At 33.9% G+C, this 22,035-nt stretch overlaps 2 protein-coding genes across 4 annotated transcripts in view; one reads left to right on the top strand and one right to left on the bottom strand.

Annotated features, from left to right (window-relative positions):
• Positions 1-1,154: 1,154 nt before the first annotated feature.
• Roc2 (Regulator of cullins 2) overlaps positions 1,155-22,035 on the bottom strand; it is a 28,098-nt gene continuing 7,217 nt past the window's right edge. The window contains exon 2 of the mRNA XM_053755003.2: positions 1,155-1,881. Coding sequence (XP_053610978.1) covers positions 1,700-1,881 — 182 coding nt within the window. The 3' untranslated portion in view covers positions 1,155-1,699. The remainder of the gene's footprint in view (positions 1,882-22,035) is intronic.
• On the top strand, positions 14,976-21,728 carry LOC128675507 (facilitated trehalose transporter Tret1-like). 3 transcript variants are annotated; one of them, XM_053754962.2, is made up of 4 exons: positions 14,976-15,465; positions 18,293-18,751; positions 19,412-19,525; positions 19,855-21,728. In XM_053754962.2, the coding sequence occupies exons 1-4, from the start codon at positions 15,391-15,393 to the stop codon at positions 21,109-21,111; spliced, it is 1,905 nt and encodes a 634-aa protein (XP_053610937.1). In that variant the 5' UTR covers positions 14,976-15,390; the 3' UTR covers positions 21,112-21,728. The 3 variants fall into 3 exon arrangements, with proteins under 3 accessions (XP_053610937.1, XP_053610946.1, XP_053610954.1); XM_053754971.2 differs by lacking the exon at positions 14,976-15,465 and adding an exon at positions 17,900-18,191; XM_053754979.1 differs by lacking the exons at positions 14,976-15,465; positions 18,293-18,751 and adding an exon at positions 18,917-19,060.

Below are 22,035 nucleotides of genomic sequence, written 5' to 3' on the forward strand. Positions count from 1 at the left end.
ATGACCGTGAAAAATGTTGTTGACTTTTGTGATTTGTTTGTTGCAGTGATTAGTTCGGATGTTCAATTGTTGTTCCTGTTTTCCCCTTGAACTTCTTCGGTTTGTTCCCATTGAGATACACCGCGATTTTGAACACTGCTACACAACGGGAGACAAAATATTTCTCCCAATGTTTTATTTTAAACTTCGTGAGTTCCAGACACCCGTTCAGTACCTAATAGATACTGAACGGAGTGTCATTAAGTACTCTACATTGGGAGGAAAATAACTGCAATGTGTAACACCACTAGTGGAAGTATTATGTAATTTGTGACTATACACATTGATTTTTTCTCCCTATGTAAGGAGTGTTACAAATCGCGGTGTGATTCTATGGGAACAAAACTTCTCTGCTGTGGCACTTCGTAAAAATAAACCTTAGGATTTTGAAGATTCGGCTGTGATTAAAAGACAAGCCGCCTGACATCAACACTCTTTGAATGTTAAATTTCTGAATTAATAATGTTGTTATCTGTATATGTATTAGATTAGCTCGGCTTTATATCCCTATATCGCCATGTTCGACATGCGTGAAAAATAGGGAGTGGTTCTATCCTAGACCGGTAACTACATGCCGCATAGTTGTAGGTAGGTACTATTTCGAAACAAGAATAATTGCGCTAAACTTTAATATTAAAAAAAAATATTTTTTATAGAAATGTGACACAGAAAAGTATGAATAACCATGAGAAGACAAAATGTTAGAAATAAATAGATGACTTATTTCTCTTCTATTTAAAGAGCTTTCACGCTCATTTGTCTCAAAATATCAGATGAGTTCTTTGAATATCATTAGGTACTCAATCACATAACAATCCATTTTGGGATAAATTTATTATATATGCCACGTGTCTATATCATACCACTCACGGTAATATAAAATCAATTTATATTTAGATTCTCATTTGAATACTACTCGTATCTTTGCGGTCTGACAAGAACTATTTTGGTTAGTCCATAACGGTTAGATATACAAATTCGGTAAGTTATGGTCCTTTCAAACATAGGCTAACATTAGTTGATTTATTCATTTTGACTGTGGCATTTTTTATTAGTAGGTACGCGGTAAGAATTTATTCGTCTTCCTTAATTGTCGAAATAAATAAGACAGTATCTTCATATGTACATAATTATATTCATTAAACAAAATAAAAACTTACATATCCTAACACCATCTTCGGACTTATCTCGTGTTTTCTCGTTACACATAATGAACAGTCAGAGAAAGTGCAATTTATAAGTCAAATTAATAAACTTACAGGTGTTATACCGCTTTATAAGATAATTTGGCCTTATTTATCGTAAAGAGTGCGAGTGAATTGTCTAGATGTTCAATATTATTTATGAGGCAATAAAAATATAGATGAGATAATTTTGTTCATATCTCGTTTCTAATTACATATATAATCGTGAGTTAATAATTATTATTATGATTCTTAGTTCATAGAACCTAGCAAAAAGCGTCTTGAGGGAGAAAATGCTTTCTCTTAAGTAAGCGGTTATGACTGATTACTTAAATTGCATATTCTGTAAAGCGTAAAAATTAAATTAAACATATGTGTAATAAAATAGTGTGATATTGTGATAAATGTGGCCAATTATTTTACAAAATCATTTTTATCAAAAAACACAATAGAGTGCGCCTGGAATGGCTTCGTGTTTATTTGCCCATGCGCTGTATGGACCACTCTTGTTGGCAGAGCGGGCACCGGTTATTCTGCTTGACCCACAGAGACATGCAGCAAAAGTGGAAGCTGTGGTTGCACTCCCCCCACACCACTACGCAGTCCTGCTTGCCGTACGAGTCCTTCTTACTTTCCCCCTGGCATCGCAGGCACGCGTCTGTCGACAAAAACATTTCAAATAAGTATTACTTAAAATAAATGAATTCTTCAGAATAAATATTCATTTCCATTATCTGTAAAAAGGTTAAATAGTTATGAATTCCTCAGATTGTTTTATTTATGTCGAATGCTAAAAACATATACAAGTAAACTTCAAATTTAATACGTTGAACTGTTATTATAATTATCTTCAGCACTTCGCAGCCGAGCACAACTTTCTTGTTTTAATAATTAATAACATAAAATTCAATTGACCATGTGCCATTTAAAAAGTCCTGTTTACTTTAATTAATATTGACCTTTCGTATCATCTTTTATATTTAAAAGTATTTTTATTAATATCTTTCCTACAAAGATGAATCATTTAGGTAATATTTTGTCATATTATTGCTTTACGCATATCATAAGAAGGTGTAATAAAACAATTGAATGCCGCAAACAGACTGACATTATCCCCCACTTATCAAAAAAAACTTTTAATTTGGGGATAAGCCTATAATCTGTAATAAAACAAGTGAATGCCGCAGACTATTTTTTTTGATACATCATTATGACAGAAGGTATTTCCGATTTATATTTATTAGTTTATTCTGTCGTCTCTCTTTATAGAGTTCATGATTTTTTCCCTATTGTAATATAAAATATGTAGTATTATTGTTCACATCTGATATATAGATATTTTATAATCGATGAAAACGATTTCCACAAAAACTGACGTTCTCCGTAGTCAGACATAAATGTCACTACTAAATCGTTAATCACTTTGATTTATCTATGATTTCATTTAGATATAAATAGCTGCATTCTGTCAACATGGGGTAACTGATCACTACCACTGGGAAACAGGGGAAATCAATCATAAAAAATAAACAAATCACGTAGAAAATAATAATGAATGACAAAGAGTGTATGATCGTAGATTTTCCACTTTGTGATGAACACTCTGTTCATTACAAAGTGGAAAATCTACGATCATATATTATCTAGTCTAATATATTATCAAAAAAGTGGAAATCTAGTCTAATATATTATCACGTAACGTTTCCTAGTGGTTGAAATGGAATAAGGAATAATAAATGGAATTGCACAATGCATAATAATAGCTTGCTTCATGGAGGCAAGATATCGTAGAGCCCTCAATCCTTATCTAGTTCTATATTCGCCGCGAACGTGAAAGCCTCGATATTTCAGTGCAGTTGCGGCTGGTAGAATTAGAGCAAATCCGCCATTACGAAGCTAACAGATAAGTAATGATGATAGATAACAGTTTTGAGTAACATTGAACGATAAGTCTCAAAAATCTTAATGACATTACGTAGTCGTGGGAAAAAAAATAAGGGTGTGATACTCGGCAAACAACGTTGGCAAATTTGGAACATTGACTTTCAACAACTTCAAAAACAACGCTTTCTAAGTGTCAACTAAGTACTCTCACTTATTGCCAATCTTTTAGAATAAATTAATGTGCCGGACGTGTCATGTCCTAGTGTCGGCGATGAGTACCAGCGATCGAGGATGTTGAATAAACTCGTTATTCGTATATATTTTGTAGTGGGCTAAAACTTTTAAATTGATTTTGAATGAAAGGAGTAACTTGTAATTTTTATTTCATTTTTGCTCAAATCATTAAAATCTCGAGTCTAGTAGACCACAAAGTAAAGTATAACAAAATTTAAAGTGGCAACAAGCCTATTGAATTCTCTGAAAGTAAATTTTGTAAATAAAATATTGCGATATTTCACTTAAAAATAAATAAGTAAATCGGACGCTATGGCATTTTTTCACGTTATGTTCGATGGAATATTTTTTTTACTACTAACTTTTACTACTAATTCTAGCATGCTTACTAGATTAAGATTTTAATGTATTTTAATTCTAATGATTTAAATGTAGTATTTAGTTAAATTATGTAGTACTCCGAATGGTAAATATGTAAACGTCGTATTTTATGTAAAACAAATAAAACAAAAAACCCAATAAGTGAATATTCGCTTTGGTTTGCGTAATGGAAAATAATGTCGAATAGGTATATGAATACAAATGCTGAACTTTCGGCTAAAAATATTTTCTTATTATATGGACGTAAATTTAATGTAAAGCTGTTAAGTGTTGCCCGAATTTCCATTTCCACTACCAGCAACAGGTGAGTCAACAGACGAGCGCGGCGAGAGTAATCATTTGCTATTTAAACAGATTTTTACAACAACTAAAAATATTACGGAGCCCAAAAGTTAAATTAATTTATAGCAGGGGCCGCTTATTCTAGAATTGAAAGTTCCAATTTGACAATAGATTTAATAGAAGACGAAGGCTGTTAAGTGCATAAAATAATAATCCTAAAAGATAACCAATAGAAAATAAATGATTTTACTTGGAATACATTTTGCTTTTAGTTATGCACTAACTGGGTTTTACAGATACATAATAGGTATCATAAAAAAAGTGCCTTGTTGGGCACGCGCGTTGTTATAAATTGATCATTCTTGGTATCACTTGTTTGAGATGACTAAAGTAGGTACATGTTTTTGGTATATGGTAATTGAATTTCACGATAAACGAGTTTAATTTGCACATAATATTGAACAGAGTGCTTGTTAACAATGATGATGCCATATTTGCAAATTTGTATTGTAGGAAGTGTTTGTGCACTAGTGCAAATTTGTATATTATTTATGAGGACTTCACGTGTAATGTTGCCCTCAGAGTTGGGCGTAATCAATTTCACGTTCTATCAACTATGTTCTGTCTATCCCGTAAGTGAAAAAGACGTGATAGCACCCAACCACACAACTAAACCGATTATGGATTCACTGAAATTATCAAGATGATTTTTGACAATCTGATGATTACGAAATGTAATCAGTTTTGCTCATCTCTTTTATTTAGATAGGATAAAAGAGTATAATTTATTTTATTACCAGATTTTAGACCTTTACTTATTTTTGTTAGTTATCTATATGTACTACAATCCATACTATCCATATTCATACTAATATTATAAAGAGAAAAGATTTGTACTTTTTTTTTGTTTGTAATGAATAAATTCAAAATCTACTCAGTGGGATTTTGATGAAATTTTGCACAGTATATACGAAACCTTCAGGCATTCAGACTAGTTATTTATGAAATCTTTCTATTGCTATATACATATATGCTAACTATTTGCAACGGGAGTTTCTGAAATATTCGTTGATTTGAAATGCGGAAAGCGCACTAGTCCCGATTGATAGATCTGTTTAAGTGATTGGTACAAATGCGCATGTGTCCAATTTCCTTTTCAAAATTGTCATATAGGTTTGTTCAGTATCCTCTGATAGAACTCAAGCAGTAATAAATGATTACTATAAATAATATAATAAACGTACATTATTAATAACTTGTAAAATTTACATATTTGTAGAAATTTTAGATTTTCACAATGGTATGATAAAATAAAAAAAATAGAAATGTTGTTTATGATTGGACTCATGACAACACGCTTTTTCACAAATTGTCACTGAAGTCAATGGGTAGTCTGATCTCATCTCTGCTTCGACGAGGGTCGCAAGCGCAAGTTCTCTAAAATGCGCAAGTGGCGCTTCGATTTATTCACACAACAAAATTCCATATAGTACACAAATCAGAAGCGTGTGTGCGTGTTGTTTTAATATTTCAAAACCATGATAGTGTGAGTGCCTCATGCTTGTGTTGGTTGACCAGCCAAGTTTATCAGCGGTAAAGAACCTTTTTAAACATACGAATTATTTGTCTATCTAAGGCACTTTACTATAAGTCCATACTAAAAAAAGTGTAAATTAAGGCCAATTTGATAATAATCTTAAATCACATGTTTACACACAAATAAATGACAAGTTAAGACTACCTCTACAGTGCGTGTATGAGCTACACACACAGATGAAGAGACAATTGTGAAGTCATTTTTTACATGCACGCAGGCTGTCGTCAGCTACGAAGTAAATATTTACATACTATAAATAACTATTTGAGGTCCTTGGAACATTCTGGGCAAAACTGCGCTGTAGACATATCTCACATATGTGTATGAGATGTACCTACAACATTCCACACGTTGAATAACAATTATTTGATCAGAATACTAAGTAATTATGTATTATGCAAATAAATGCGTGAACAGAACGTGCCCACATCGTGCAGTGAGCAGTTATTTCACGTGTCGCCGATGTATTCACCGAACAAAATGTTGAACACCACTGGACTGGTTTGTGCACTTTTCTTCCAGTACTTTTCCATCAAATCTACGGCTCACGTTTTATTCGAAAGCAAATAAAATATATTTTTCTCTTTCTTTCTATTTTATACGAATAATCATACGTAACTCAGTACAATTTGAGATATACGTTAAAAGATTATTGTATAATATTGTTGTAATATAAACCTAACAATGTAAGAAAATAAAATCTATCTGGGTAGACAAGTTCGATAACATATCAACAAATATGTACATATTAAATCCAGTTATAAAGATAAATAATAATACTATTATACTATACTTCCAAAATAACATTCAATCAAATTTTTGTAAGTATAACATGAGCATAAAAAATCTTATAATGCAGTACAATGCAATCATCAAATAATCTTACTTAAAAAAAATGATAAAACAATTCTCCATTATAAAAAAAATGTTACAAAAAAGTTATTCTGTAAAAAGGTATAATTATAGGTATAATATTAGGTGGAATTGGAAGGGAAATATGACGAGGATCAGTGAATGCGGCAGTGATACTTTTTGACACATGAAGGCCGACAGGTTCCTGCGTCAACCAATATGTTTTGGTTTTCCAAAGAATGCGTGATCCAATTCATTCGAGGTCAGTCATCAAGTTTGTAACACGAATGTGATAACTTGATGGCTTTTAACAGAGTTTGGTAGTGTATTAGAGGTCATTGCGATTGATTACACCCGAAAATTCAAAATGTTAATTTAGTAACCAGCTAAAACTAATGTTTTAATTTGTATATAAAGAAATATTTTAGTTGAAATTGTATATCTATTTCTGCGAGCGACAGTCACAGTTACTGCACCTGCATTATTTGATGCAAATGCTCGATTATAGTAATGGGTATATCAACGTGTAGGTGTAATATGCAATAAGCTGACGACGATTTAATATGTTCTAGTTAGGTCTCGAAGCGAATTCTAAAATATCTATAAATAAACTTTGTAGCACTTGGCGCGTGTACCACCCACTTGTAAGCGGCATTAGAACGACACTGCATTATTTAGCACAAGTCGATTAACTAACGTTATTGTAATCGATAATCAATTTGCTATTAACTCGACGTCAATAAACAATAGACGGTTCTATCTGACAACTTAATTTTCAGCTTGCGTGTGTGGGTCACATTCATTGATTAACAATGAATGTGTATTGATCATGATAATCTTTATTTACAAGTATTATTTACTATTTTATGTAATCCACTACACACAGCTAAAGTCAGAAATTGTAGCCAGGTATAGTATTTCTGTTAGTAAGCAAACTGTAACTGCCTCTGGTTCAGTATAACTGGTCTGTCCTGAATATCTGATGCATGGTTTCAAATCTTAACTTCGGAACAAGTTTGGAACATACAAGATTCAATGTATTTCTGGAAATCGCTTTCAAATAAAATCTTGAAGCAGCAAAGAACATCAGGCTACAAAATGTGTGGAGTAAAATAGAGCACGAGTGACCTTTGTTATGCAAGATATGTGGCACCCTTTCGACTTCATGATAAAACAATACTCATGTAACACATTTTATATTACATGGAGTATCTGTCTGCTAACTAAAAGGTTAGTTCAACAAACTTCGATAGTTTTGGTGCACGTTTTTAAAAGTCATCACTATCATCATCGTGTACCAAGCTGTTATGTACAACTATTCTTCTGACAAAGATCACAATGTACTTTAATTTTCCCCTGACGCAAGAAAATAATCTGACCTATAAACTTCTATTTACATTCCTGGACAGAAGAAATTTCGTGGAAATTCTAAGTTCTAAGTATCGTGCGCTGTATAGTGCTAGGTTAAACCTAGCATGCAGAATATCGATCGACCTAGATAATGGACAGAGGTATGGCAAGGACACAAGTTATAGATTTTCTGGAAATTACTTAATACCAATGTTTCGTGACCGTGGTTAGCGTTACTCGGTGACGTTACATAAACACTTTGTCAAAATTCGATGGACCAAGGGCCCAATCCAAGGCCGGCCCTACATTTTTGGTATCACTTATTTTGGGAGCACATATAATTTTATTAGACTAATTTTTACCTACACTTCCATAATCAACAATTAGGGTGAGTTGTACCGTCAAATTTGACGTTGATTTTAACCGGCGCACCGCTGATGTTTAAGTTAACGCCAAAGTGCACCGTCAGGTGCAACCCACCCTTAGTTGTACGTATGAGATTTATGTTGCAAAGTTTTTGCAAGGGAATTGAGTTTTGTAAAATCTTGGAAGTGGAATTAATTATGGATGGAATTAGATTTTTTTGTGTGACGTACCTATTTGTTGCATGCGTAATGCAAAAACAATATAGCCTTACCTGAACTAATTTACCTCTACAGGGTGATTTCTTATACATTGCATGCTCAGTCGGTGGCACTGAACAACTTTTCGTATGGAAGCAACTCTGAAATCGAGAAAAAATAATCAGTTGATCCATACAGTTTCCACAAATCAGAATCATGGAGCAGGTCGACAAAATATTGCCAATGTATAAAAACTCACTCAGTATATTGGTACATTTGAAAAATTACGTTATATCTATTGCGTCTATTAACGTAGGTTGCGTCAATCGAATTTTACTTGAACGTGTAAATATGGAAAGGATACAAAGATTACAAACCTTCAACCTGAGTGAATCATGTAAGTTAATTGTTAAGTTTTAGATGGGTAAATAGGTAAATACAATGGTTAAATAGGACTTATAACGCACGAAGAAATCCCATAGAGCAAGATCATATTAGTCTCGCAATTTTTCTTCGACTCAAATATCTTTTTCTGAATAGACGAATAAGTAACTTTTGAATACTGATTGAAGAATCACTTATCAGTAGATAGGATATTTTGTAATATATAATTACCAGTTTAAGTTTTCGATCTATATTTTATAATTTATAATTTGACTTGAAAAAGTGTCTGTGAAGGTTTAAAATGATTCTTTTCAAATAATTTTATTTCACATTTTTTAGCGACAAAGGGAAGGCATATTTAATACCAGCAATAAATATTTTTATAAATTGACTTTTCATCATACAAATTTACTTACACGCACACATACGCAATTGGCGCAGACTATAGTGTAGCGTGTAATGTCGGAAAATTTTAATCTTATGCATAATCTGATTTTATCTAAAAATAATAAATGATAAGATAAGGCCCTGAGCAAAGTGACGCAGCACTAGACGCGCATGACACATGTATGTCTGCAATATACAAACTTATATATTTAGAATGTTAGTCTAGTCTTCTGGAAGCATAGTTTCATTTTCAAATTGATAAAGTCATAAACAAATATAAGCAATTAAAATAGGACTCATCGAGAAAGTGTCTGTCGTATGAGATGGATCTCCCTTGTACAGTCGCATTTTGCCAATGCGATGTAAAAAAAAATACAGATTCAATCAATATCAATACATATAATAAAATTGAAGAAAGGTCAAATTTGTATACATTGTATTTTTTTTTAATTCTTCATGGAATATACGTAGTTACTGATATAGATGACGAAAATATAGTTTGGGAATTTTTTTTCTGTCTGTCTGAACGCGCATCACTCGAAATGTAGTGGACCGATTTGCTTGAATTTTGGTATGTAGGTACCTTATATACCGGGTTAACATCTTAGATACATTTCATGCCGGTAAATGGTCAGGTTCCCGTAGGATAATTGAAAAACTAATTATGAATCAAAAATGCCTCAGAATCCCGGGTTAACATCTTATAGACATTTCATCGCAGAAAATGAGGAGGGTCCTGTAGGAAAATTAGATACATTTCATCCCGGTAAATGATCAGGTTACCGTAGGATAATTGAAAAACTAATTATGAATCAAAAATTCCTCGGGATCCCGGGTTAACATCTTAAAGACATTTCATCCCGGAAAATGAGGGGGGTTATTTATGAGAAAAGTAAAGTAAATCGGCTCCGTGGATTGTTATTTTAATTTTCCTACAATCCACGGAGCCAATTTACTTAAAAATTTTGTAGAAAGGTATAAACAGAATATAAACAAATTGTTTTTATCGATTATAAAAGTCTGATATATATATAATGGGCGCAGTATGTATCAATATATCAGTATAAAACTCTTTCGTTACTGAGTGACTGACTGACTGACAGACAACATACACCCGAAACTGCTGGGCGGGAAGCTAAAATTTGGCATGTAGGTGAGCACTAAGAGAAGATTTTTGGAAATTCTACTCCGAAGAGAGTGAAAGGGGTGAAAAGCTTTAATATGAAAGTTCTACACCGTTGAAGTTAGTGACTTGAAAATTTGGATTTTGGTTGTTTACAACAAAGTTATGAATACGTGTTTCAGATTTTTCTGAAAATTAACCCATAACCCGTTCAAAGGGGGGTGAAAGATTATATGGGACTTAATACTTTTCAAGATAAAAGGAAAAGAAAAAAGTTGAAAATTGGCACACTTACTTTTTGTAGTAAATAACAGTAATAGTAAATACAAAAAAATTTTTAATTTACGTTTGTGGTTAATAAAAAACCGGGACGTAAAACATCATGGAAAATGGGACGGCACGCGTTACAGAGTGCGGGAGTGGGAGTCGGAGCGGGAAATGGGAAGTAGACACGTAGTGGGAAACAGGACGGGACACATTGCAAAAAACATGATGGCACAATATGTAGGAAACGGTACGGGATATCTACTTTACGTTAGGTATATAGCAGGAAGCGGGATTGGAGAAGTTTGCGGAACGAGACACGCAGCGGGAAACAGAAAATTGAACTAAAGACGAGAAAAAATGCGAATTTGAATCATATAGGTATGTTTACCAGTCTTAAAGAGTATACGCGATAAAAAAAATACTGAGATTTTGCTATGAAATTAATTATATATTATATATATAAAACAGTAGAAAAAAAATCCTGTACATTGAATAAATTTAAATTAAAATAAAATTAGCTGACAGAGTCACAGCAACAGAGTAAGAATTTGAAAAAATAATCATATCATAAGACATATGATGGTACAGCTAAACTATAGGAAAAATAGAAATGACGCTCTAATAAAAGTTGTCCAGTCTGATGAGCATTTTCTGTTGAGGTATAAAAATCGGAGATCTGGAACACCTGAAGAAGAGTTATAATAGTTCAGCTAAACTATAGAAAGTATACTTTTTCAGTCTGAAGATGAAGTCAGATGAAGATGCTAATGCATCTTCTGTATGTATAGATATCGTTACATTTGTCTGTATAATTAAATTTTTCTAATAGTTTTGACTTCTTACCAAAAATTGTTCGGCCACGCGAACGAAGTCGCATGTGTCAGCTAGTATTAAATAAAAATGCATTTCGATTGAGGCTATTAAAAATAAAATAACCGATGTCGGAATCGGTTTCACATTTCAGTTTAGTTTGTTTCCAGTGACATGGGATTTTTGTTTTCAAATTAACTAAATAAGTCAAAGAAATTAATTATATCTATTGAAAAGACTTCAACGCGTTAGAACGCGTAAGCAAAGCAAAGTATAAAACATGTTTTAACATGTTTTATATTTTGCTTCTCTACTAATCGATACAAATCTACGCCGTTCTATTTGTAAATCAAAAGTGAATAATAGGTTAATCTAAAGAGAAAATAACATCTCGCGATTCGATATCGATCGCAGCCGAAAGAAGGGGCGCTACCCCAATATCCGGAAGTTCCAAGTCACTATGTAGAGTCTCGACACTAACTTGCTTATCGGGCACGTTGCTAAAATGATAAGTAAGTATTAATTTTAGGACTTTGAAATTTGACTATAATATTTTTGCAATAGCGACAATATTTGTTATTCATTACGACGACATTAACAAACAAAAAATATTACTTAAATGTAATATTATGGTGCTTGGTGGCATCTAGTCTGTATTGGTGTAAGTACAAACAACACAAATGTATGTGCCCCTGAAAAATTGTGCAGAATATACTTATTAAAGCTGGTACAATTCCATCGCTAATAATTTCACAAGACTAATCAGATATAATAATATAATCTATATAATATGATAAAGACAGAAGTTTATCAATACTGACAGTAATGATGAATAAATTATATCGTGTGACTCAATCTTTGAAGTCTAACAATCACAATGGAAGTAAAGATTGCTTTGAGGCAGCGTTCACCAGCATTCGAGACTTCTATGGAATCTTCAGAAGTTGGATCAAAGGTATCTATTATGAGTTCGGTGCGCGTTGGTATCATGTGGTTGGAGCTAGGAATATTCCACACACCACACACATTTTGGTGGATATCGGTATCTGTGATGGTCGTGGTGTGCTTTTGTGTGTGTGCGAGAGTGTAATCAAGTGCGTCTGAGTTAAAACGCCATAGAGCCAGTAATTTATTAAATATACTCTTGGCAGTATATTACACAATAATAATTCACAATTTATCACAAATACGCCCTAGACCAGCGCGATGATGTATGGTGTTATAATATTATAAAGGAATGCTCCATACAAGAAACATAAATCAGTTAAATAATTTCAAAAACACTAGACTTATAATAGTTCGGAAATTGAACTACCATCCAAACTACCGTTAATAAAGGAAGGAAATCTTTCAATACAAAAATACATGCACTAAGTTTTTAGCTTAATTTTTGTACTGACATAATTGTCTGTACATTTAATCAATTCTAACGACTAACAATTTGTTTACATAAATAAACAAGTGCTATATATAATTTAATTTATTCGACTTCTTAATTGGACAACGTCATCCATCACCAAGGAATGGATGTGACCTACCCGATCCTGTAATCAAACGTTTGCTGAAATTGCACAATTCAATGGCAAAAAAACTTTAAGCACAAACATTGTTAGGGCCATTAATCAATATTATATTATGACTTAATCTATACTCAAAAAATAAAATAAAAATAAACACCACAAACACGCAACTCGAGCGCAATAAAGACACACACAGCGGGCACATGATATATTTTGAGCGAGTATATTTCAGTTGACTCATTGTGACGCATTTGTGTGACGTGACGTCTGTCTGGAGTTTCCTGAGAAAGCTTTCATGTGTGTGTGTGTATTTGAGCACGCGGTTGTTCGCAGAGCTTTCGGGAATGCCGCCGGCGGCGCGTGCTCGGCGCGCGCGCCTGCTACCACACTTCTAGACGCCTCAACGTGCCATGGTGCACGTACACTATGGGTAATGTATCTAAATTCGTTTGAAAGTTCTAGAGAATTATTTATGTGTGCGAGGGGCGTGGTTGAGGGTGTGTGCGCGGATCGTATTAACTGCTTCATAACGGGTAGCTGAATCTAATAAAAAATATTTGAGCCTGTCTTGTTTACCTTATTCTTGTTTATTTCCTTCAATATTTCCCATAAATGATATAACTAATTGATTTATAATTAGAATTAAATATAAATAATTTACTTAAGCTAATTTACATACAAATGGTGTATTAGTAGGTACCTAGGTAAGTTTTACTTAATTAATATTTCTTTCATATGCAGGTGGTAAATTATGTATGTGTATGTATACTGTAACCCAATTTAATTACTATTTCATATAGTAACTAGATAAATTGATTTGTATTTTTTTTCTTACAATTAATTGTAATTGAATAATGTTTTATTTTTACAAATGGTAATATTATATCATAAGATTACGTCTGAAAGAGAGGTTTGCATAATTTCTGGATTGATATGCTCTTCATATATTTTCTTAATGCTGCAAAGCAATGTAAAGAGCCAAAAAAAGCAATAATAAATTAGTCTAACACAGATCATGTGATAAAAATGATGATGAAGCATCACGCATTTCATTTAACCAATAATGTATGTGCGTGTAATGACGTCCGAGACCCGCCTACAAACAATATAACTGCACAATGAGCTTCATACATGCATCGTATTTGTATGGCTAACGTATGAAGACCGCAAACGAAACCACATGGAGGCCGGTGCTGCTTTATTGTTGCAATAACAATTGTTTATGTAATTGTAACATCTGATACGATGACATGTTAGGTTACAAATTCAGATTGGCTCAACTGAAAATGTTTGGTCCTAAGCAAACGAAACGGGTTTCCTACATAGGAACTATGGACTTGATGTCGACATCATTGAGCAATAATTTCAATGTATCTGAATGTATTTTATACCTGTGTTACCTATGTTCAAAAAAAAATTTAAATTTGACGACTATATGATAATTGATATTAAAGATGCAGAGGCGAGACGATCCTACTAATATTATAAATGCGAAAGTTTGTGAGAATGCACGCAATCTTTCGCGCCAAATTTACTGCACGGATTGTTGTGTACTTTTGTACACGGGTAGAATGTAACCTGAAATAACACATAGGGAGGGAATTTTCCCAAAATTCCCACGGGAGTGAAGCACCGGGGCGCAGCTAGTAAAAAAATAATCAGAAACTTTACGACTACATTGCGACACAGACTTAGTAGTTATGATGACAAGGTGACGCAATATTGAAAATGGTGTTTCAATTCAACCAAAAATTGTAGCTCTATAAAGTAAATTATTGCGAAAAACTTGTTTAATAATATTTATAAAAGGGCTCACCCTAGAAAAGTGTATAACTTTTGAAGAACCCTATAGAATGGTAACTAATTATCCCCATAGAAATAGCGATAATAAAACTGAAGGGGGCACGACACGTCCACACCGCCACAGCGGCGGCGGCAGCGGCTTGTCGATGTGTGAGTGCTGCACACCATGACAAGAGTTGTACAGTACAGCGGGCGCAGGTAGTGCGGCGGGTGAGGCCCGCCCCGCACCCCTCGCCCGCCGATGACGCCGTGGCGCCGCGGCCGCCTTCCAACATTTCCTATATAAAACACTGCGCTGCCATCTGGAGTTTCAATAAATAACTTGAACTCTGAAGAAACCGGTACGCGCTGCCAACATTTTCGGTTGTTGTGCATGTTAAAGTTGAATGTTGTGCAACCTTGCAGGTCATCGGCGCCAATTTTAAATTTATTAATGAAATCGCATAAACAGTGGACTTTATAATCAAAACAATTGTATTTCGTCCCGTTTCGTAACGAACAAGTGTCGCGCCTTTTAGGCTAGCCGGCTTGTGCTGAAAAGACTGAAACGTCCGTAGTGATGTAATTAGTAGCTGGTAAAATCGAGAACCTGGATTATAAACATTATAAGTTTAGATTACATCCTGTTGATAGTGATATTTATTACAGACATTATCATTTCGACGTTCCCTGAAAGTTTCAGTGAATCCTAGGACTATTTTCGTAATAAGTGAAACAAGAAGAGATCGAGATGAGCTTTAATAAGAACAACCCCAATGCAATGGGGAAGATTATGGGATATCTCAAGCAGCTTTCCACCGAAATGGTATGTATCAATTTATAATGTGATTTTTGTATATATACACGACAAATAGAATGCCGTTATTTACATGTATTGTTTGGCACACTAAACATTATGTATTTGTAAGCAAATTTATTTATGACAAGTGAGATGACAATTTAGGTACCTATATTATTTATTGAGTGCACTACTGGAAACAGCGACATTCTTGCATATGTATTTCAGTTAATTAGACATTAGTTTTCTCTTTTATCGTTCGAATTGGTCACAATAAAGTTCCGGTATAATAATTATATAATGATATTGACGTATATTAATTTAAGCCAGAAATTTACCATGATTCTGGTCGAGGCGAAGTACTTAGTAAAAACTGGGATGTGTGTATCGCTTCTGGAATTTTCTGAGTTCGGAAAGCTCTAGACTAGACACGCGCCGTAGCATTCATGCGCGCAGTCGATGTAGCCGGTTGCCTGGCAACTACTGACCCATCAGCTGTTTTCCCACCGATCGATGCTTATTTTTCTAACTTATGAAATCTTATTTAACAACAATAAATGATCCATACTTGCGACTACTGGACAGGTCGGGTTTATTCTTACTTGCTAGACCAGACGGCTTTGCAAGGTCGTCGGCTGGGCCAAGGACAATCGATTTGTTGCATATTGAAAATATGGGAATTACTTGTACAAAATAATTGATTGTATTTAGCGATGTAAATAAATAAATTAGTACCTTTATGTAGATTTACCAAAATTAAAATTAAAATGCAAATACAATCCTTCTTTTCAAAAACAGAAAAACACAATTATTAATTTAAAATTCAATATAAATAGATATACTTATAAAGATGTAAAGGAAAAAAAAAAGATTCATAAAGAATTGTTATTGTAATTGGGAAAAATAATTTAGCTACAATCAACAAGGTAGGTGGCGCCATCTATGATCCATAGCAAAATTTGTTCTTTATGCGAGCGCGTTTATTTTAAGCTTGTATAGTTCAAAACATTAGCGGTAGATGTCGGTAATGAAATCAAAAATCCCAAAGGCGCCTGTGGCATTCAAAATAATCTTTCAAATGTTTTTAAAAGATTATTGTGAATCTATTTTATGGTAAATTTATTTATTTGCAGTAATGTACCTAAATAATACAGGAAATAGTATAAAATAAAAACTACTACTTATTTCAAAATAAATCTCTTCCCGTAGTAAAATTATTTTATAAGGCCTTTCAGGTTTGTTGTTTCAGGTTGTTCCACTTCCAAGAGTCCAGGAGATATAAGTATATGGTTTTAAAAACTTTAGTTATTACATTTTATACTAGGCCTGGATTTGTTCTATACCTACAATATTTTTTTCTCCTTAGATTTTACAGTTTATACCGTTGTAGTAGCATCACATTTACATAAAATAGGTACATAGCCATAAACATAGTTTCAGAAAAATAATGGGGTAATTATAAATTATGGGATATTAACACTAAAGCACTAAAAACCTTAGATTACTGATCTAACTTACAGAGTTTCGGCGGAATTCCAGAATAGATTTATAGCATACTAGACTAGATGTTGCCCGCGGTTTCGCCCGCGTGAAGTTTTCAAGGGAACAGTTATTTTTAGGGATGAAAGTCCTCTTCCATACTTAAATCAACATTTATGCAAAATTTCAAGAAGATTGGTTGAGTAGATAAAGCGTGAAGAGGTAACAAATTTACTCGCATTTTTAATAGTTGCTTATCTACCAACTTTATGTTTTCTAAAAAAACATGCGAATATACACGTGACGTCGCATTATTCATGACCCCTGCAAGTTCATTGTCGTCATCTGGCGCGTGTCAAGATACCTAACACACTTTGTTAAGGCTATTATTTTTAGGCCATTACAACAAAATTACAAAAATTATAAATTCTGATGAGAACATAAAGGCAAAAAATTCAAACTAAAAGAAAATTAGTGGTGTTTGTACATACACTAACACAAATTTTAAACTAAAAAAAATGTTAATGCAATAAATAAGTGTGGCTACATCTCTATTCAAAATGAGCAACTAGCCATAAACAACTTTCATGTTGACATTAATTGACATAAAAACACAGAAATTCAAGTAAAATTAAATGAATACTTTCCTCTTCATTTTTAATATAGATGGGTTCCAGAATAAAACATATCTTTAAAAATTATAGTACATTTGACATTGATCCATTGATAGAGGTACATAATAGATTTGTTTTGGCTATTATTGTAAGGGAATGAGACAATTTATTGTTCTATTGAATAGCCTTCAGTTAAATGTGTGATGACTACGAAGAAAGTGTTTATACAAAATGTTTTATAAACACACTTACAGCTGCGTATGGCGATGGTACGATAATGTCAAACAACTGTAGACATTGCGTCCGATTCAGTCTCATTATTTACCTGTCCGCGGGTTCCAGCAAATGCTTCCTTAGCATTATTTTGGTTCAGATAAATATTACAAGGTGTCAATTGTAAGCCGCATCTTAGACAGGAATTGAGTTGCCGATCAGGTCAAGGTCTACTGTTATCATTAGTTTATCAAGAGCATGCTGTGGCCAAATGATGTTTTGATCAATAAGCAATGGACGTTCTCGAAGTGACCCACACCCTTGGGTCACAGTTGTTATCATGTCTCTTACTTACGCTTATTAGATAGCAGATATATTAAATGGGGGTAATTATGAGTGGCTAGTCCAGTATCGCCTCTCCAGTGTTATTGAGTGACCAATTCGTAGGTAATAATTATTATTTTCACAGTAATTACTTAGACATAAAATGTGTGGAAAATACAAATTATTTTGTGTTATCATTGAAATAATATTGTGTTTTGTTTCAGGGTGGGAACGAGCAAAACCGTAGGGGTCAGGCGGACGAGGAACGACTGTACAGGTCGCGTGGACCCAAATACGCGAGGGTCCCTTCGAAACCCACCCTATCAGCTTCGACAACCTGTACCTCCTTGGCGACCTCCTGTGGATCCCAGGGGACACTCGCACCTAATTACGCTACGATTCCCGAAAACGTTTCCACTGAGAGCAGCAGTGAAGACGAACAGGACTCCTTTGAGAAGACCCGTCGCCATTTCCAGCAATTACGCCAAATCAGTCTCGGAAACGAGTTTAAATACAAAATGGAGATGGAAATAAAAAGTGCTAAAGATGAGAACTTGAGGAACTCCATTCCGTTTGTGAAACAACTGAGCACGGACAGTAACAAAGTAAAAAGTGACTATACCATCAATGGAGACACTCAACCTTATAGACCCACCACCCAGCGAGTTTTTCTTTGGACTCAGGTAATTTATCAATTTTGTTTACCTACATCTAGCACTTAATAACTCGTAATTCTCTACATTTACCTACACCTAAAACTAATCAATAGAAGTTGGAAGCAAATTAGAAAACAAAAGTGAAAAAATACCGATAACAGCTATAAAAAGAAAATAATAACGTCGAGATTGAATTTTGTGGGATTTATGTGTTTTATGAATTGAGAAATTTCAGTCCGTAACAACTTATGTAGGCATTTGACGTGTGTTTGTAGACAAAGCAGTATTGCAATGTTTTTCAAACCATTCCTGCTCAGCAAACGATATGCAAACTGTGTAAGTTCTATTTATAACCAAGTTTGCTATGCTAGCACTAAACCCCATCTTCATCTACGACGCAAACATTGAAATCGTTTCCTACAAACATAGGTACACACTTTCTACGTCTGTGCAATGAAATAAAGGTATATAGGAAAGCCTGAACACTGGACGAAGCCCATAGTTGAACTAGAGAGGGTTTGAGGGACAACGTTTAGTAAAGAGTTACGTTTACGTTTAACGTAAAGAGTTTTGATATTCTTCAAAAATGCTGTTTTTTTCACTTCAGGTTCTTGAATTCAAATTTGACGAAGATATTACTAAAACATATTAAGTGAAATCATATCGTAATGTTATTGTTTGTTACAGATATTGGCTGCCTTTGCAGTTTCCATGGGATCATTAATCGTCGGTTTCTCTTCAGGCTACACTTCACCAGCTATTACTAACATGAATTACACATTGCATATGGATACCGAGGAGGTGAGATTTACATTAAAATTATACTATTATATTTTTTTATTAGTTTCTAAATTGAAGAGTTGAAAGAGACTGCTAATCAATTAGTTTAAACAAACTTTTTTGTTGTTGTATGAAACAAACTTAAGTCAAGAACTTTGCACTTTGGAGACGATTGCTTAGCACAACTGCTATAACCAACACCAATCTTATCTCATCGAAAGTTAAAACAGGAATCATTAGACTCCTACTTATTTTGTGTACAAAGTAGAATACATACATACCAATCTTCATGGAAATACTGTAAGTTATTTTAAAATATATAACTTATATTATTGCTTCGTTGTTTTCAGATAAGCTGGGTTGGTGGATTGATGCCGTTAGCTGCGTTGGTTGGCGGTCTATCTGGAGGGCCGCTTATTGAATATTTGGGAAGAAGAATAGCTATAAGCGGAACAGCTATCCCCTTCTTCGTGGGATGGATGCTTATTGCAAATGCATATAATGTGCCCATGGTATTTGCTGGAAGAGCCCTATGTGGAGTCTGCGTTGGTGTCGTATCTCTTGCCTTTCCTGTCTACCTCGGAGAAACCCTACAACCTGAAGTAAGAGGCGCCCTTGGATTACTTCCAACAGCATTTGGTAATACTGGCATTCTACTGGCGTATTTCGTTGGAAGCCATTTGGATTGGTCACAACTTGCATTCTTCGGTGCAGCACTCCCCGTTCCATTTTTCTTGCTTATGTTATTGACACCGGAAACTCCTTATTGGTACGTCTCGAAAGGACGTGTTGAAGATGCTCGCAAATCTCTACAGTGGCTTAGAGGCAAGAATGTGAACGTAGACAAAGAAATGCGAGATCTCACAAGACTTCAAGCCGATTCTAATCTATTGGGTGGTAATGTCATAGGACAGTTATTTAGTAGAAGAAATATGCCCGCTTTGCTCATAGCACTAGGTTTAATGATTTTCCAGCAATTCAGTGGCATTAATGCAGTTATATTCTATGCTCAATCAATATTCCAAATGTCTGGAAGTAGTATCGACACCAATTTATCAAGCATCATTATTGGACTAGTAAATTTCGTGTCCACGTTTATTGCAACTGCTCTCATTGATCGTCTCGGCAGAAAAATTCTTTTGTACATTTCCTCAACATCTATGATCATAACATTAATGGCATTGGGAGCATATTGCTATTTGAAGATAGCTAAAGTGGATGTTTCAGCATATGGATGGCTGCCATTGGGCTGTCTCGTGATATACGTGTTGGGATTTTCAGTCGGCTTTGGACCTATTCCATGGCTGATGCTTGGAGAAATTTTACCAGCAAAGATTCGCGGTTCTGCTGCAGCAATGGCAACTGGACTTAATTGGACGTGCGCCTTTATCGTCACCAAGACATTCCACACTCTTAGTAATGCAATACAAATGCACGGCACATTGTGGCTATTTGGAGTTATATGCCTTGCTGGATTATTCTTCGTCATTTTCTTCGTGCCCGAGACTCGAGGAAAAACTTTGGAAGAGATCGAACTTAAACTAACTGGAGGATCACGCAGAGTCCGAAATATTAAAAGCAGTAAAACTGCACAGAATGGGTGCTAAAAATAACGAAGCGGTGTAATATAACTATGTACATTCCTGAAAGCAGATGCTGCACGTAAGCTACCTAGCATAAAATTTAGTAATTTAAGAAGGAGGTGAAATTAGGCAAAACACTGTGATCAGTGTATGCAGAAGACTGATTTGGATTGTAGCCATGAATTCTCTGTAATCTCTTGTAATTATAACGAAATGCGTGCTTAGATAATATAATTGTCAATCAACTAGTTCCTTTAGTTAGGATCATATGAAGCATTCCGCCCAAGCTCAGCTAGGCTGTGTTGTGCTCGTAAATCATTTTTGTCAACATTCTTTCAGCGGTTTAGGAATCTTGAGCCGTTATGAATGACATATGTAGTAATTTTTTTTATTTGGTATAAAAATCATCAAATCTATTTGGAGATCTTGAAGGAATCATAAATTATGATTTATATTTAATAGTTACCATGACAAATATAAAAAACAAATTAGATAATTTATGATTATGTCCAAATGATTTGTTTTACCAAATGTTTTAATAAGTAAATTAGTTTTAGGACTTTATTGATTCCGTATATTACGGAGTCGTATTTATTTGATTTGTTGTTACTTTTTTATAAATATAAATATATTATGGTAAATGTATTTTAAATTACAGTACCCTTCCCACACCTACTAGAAAAATGGATACTTTAAACATATGCCACCATAGAAAAGAGTAATATAATAACAAAATTCATAGTTATGCTTGGCTGTAAAATACAGTTATTATTACTTTTATTTCAAGGATGATACATTGAACAACCAAATAGCTGCGACAAATGCGTGTTGTATATATATATATATATATATATATATATATATATATATATATATATATATATATATATATATATATATATATATATATATATATATATTGTATGAACACAAATATTATATGAGTAC

The sequence above is a fragment of the Plodia interpunctella genome, chromosome 2 (genome assembly GCF_027563975.2).
Source record: "Plodia interpunctella isolate USDA-ARS_2022_Savannah chromosome 2, ilPloInte3.2, whole genome shotgun sequence".
NCBI lineage: Eukaryota > Metazoa > Arthropoda > Insecta > Lepidoptera > Pyralidae > Plodia > Plodia interpunctella.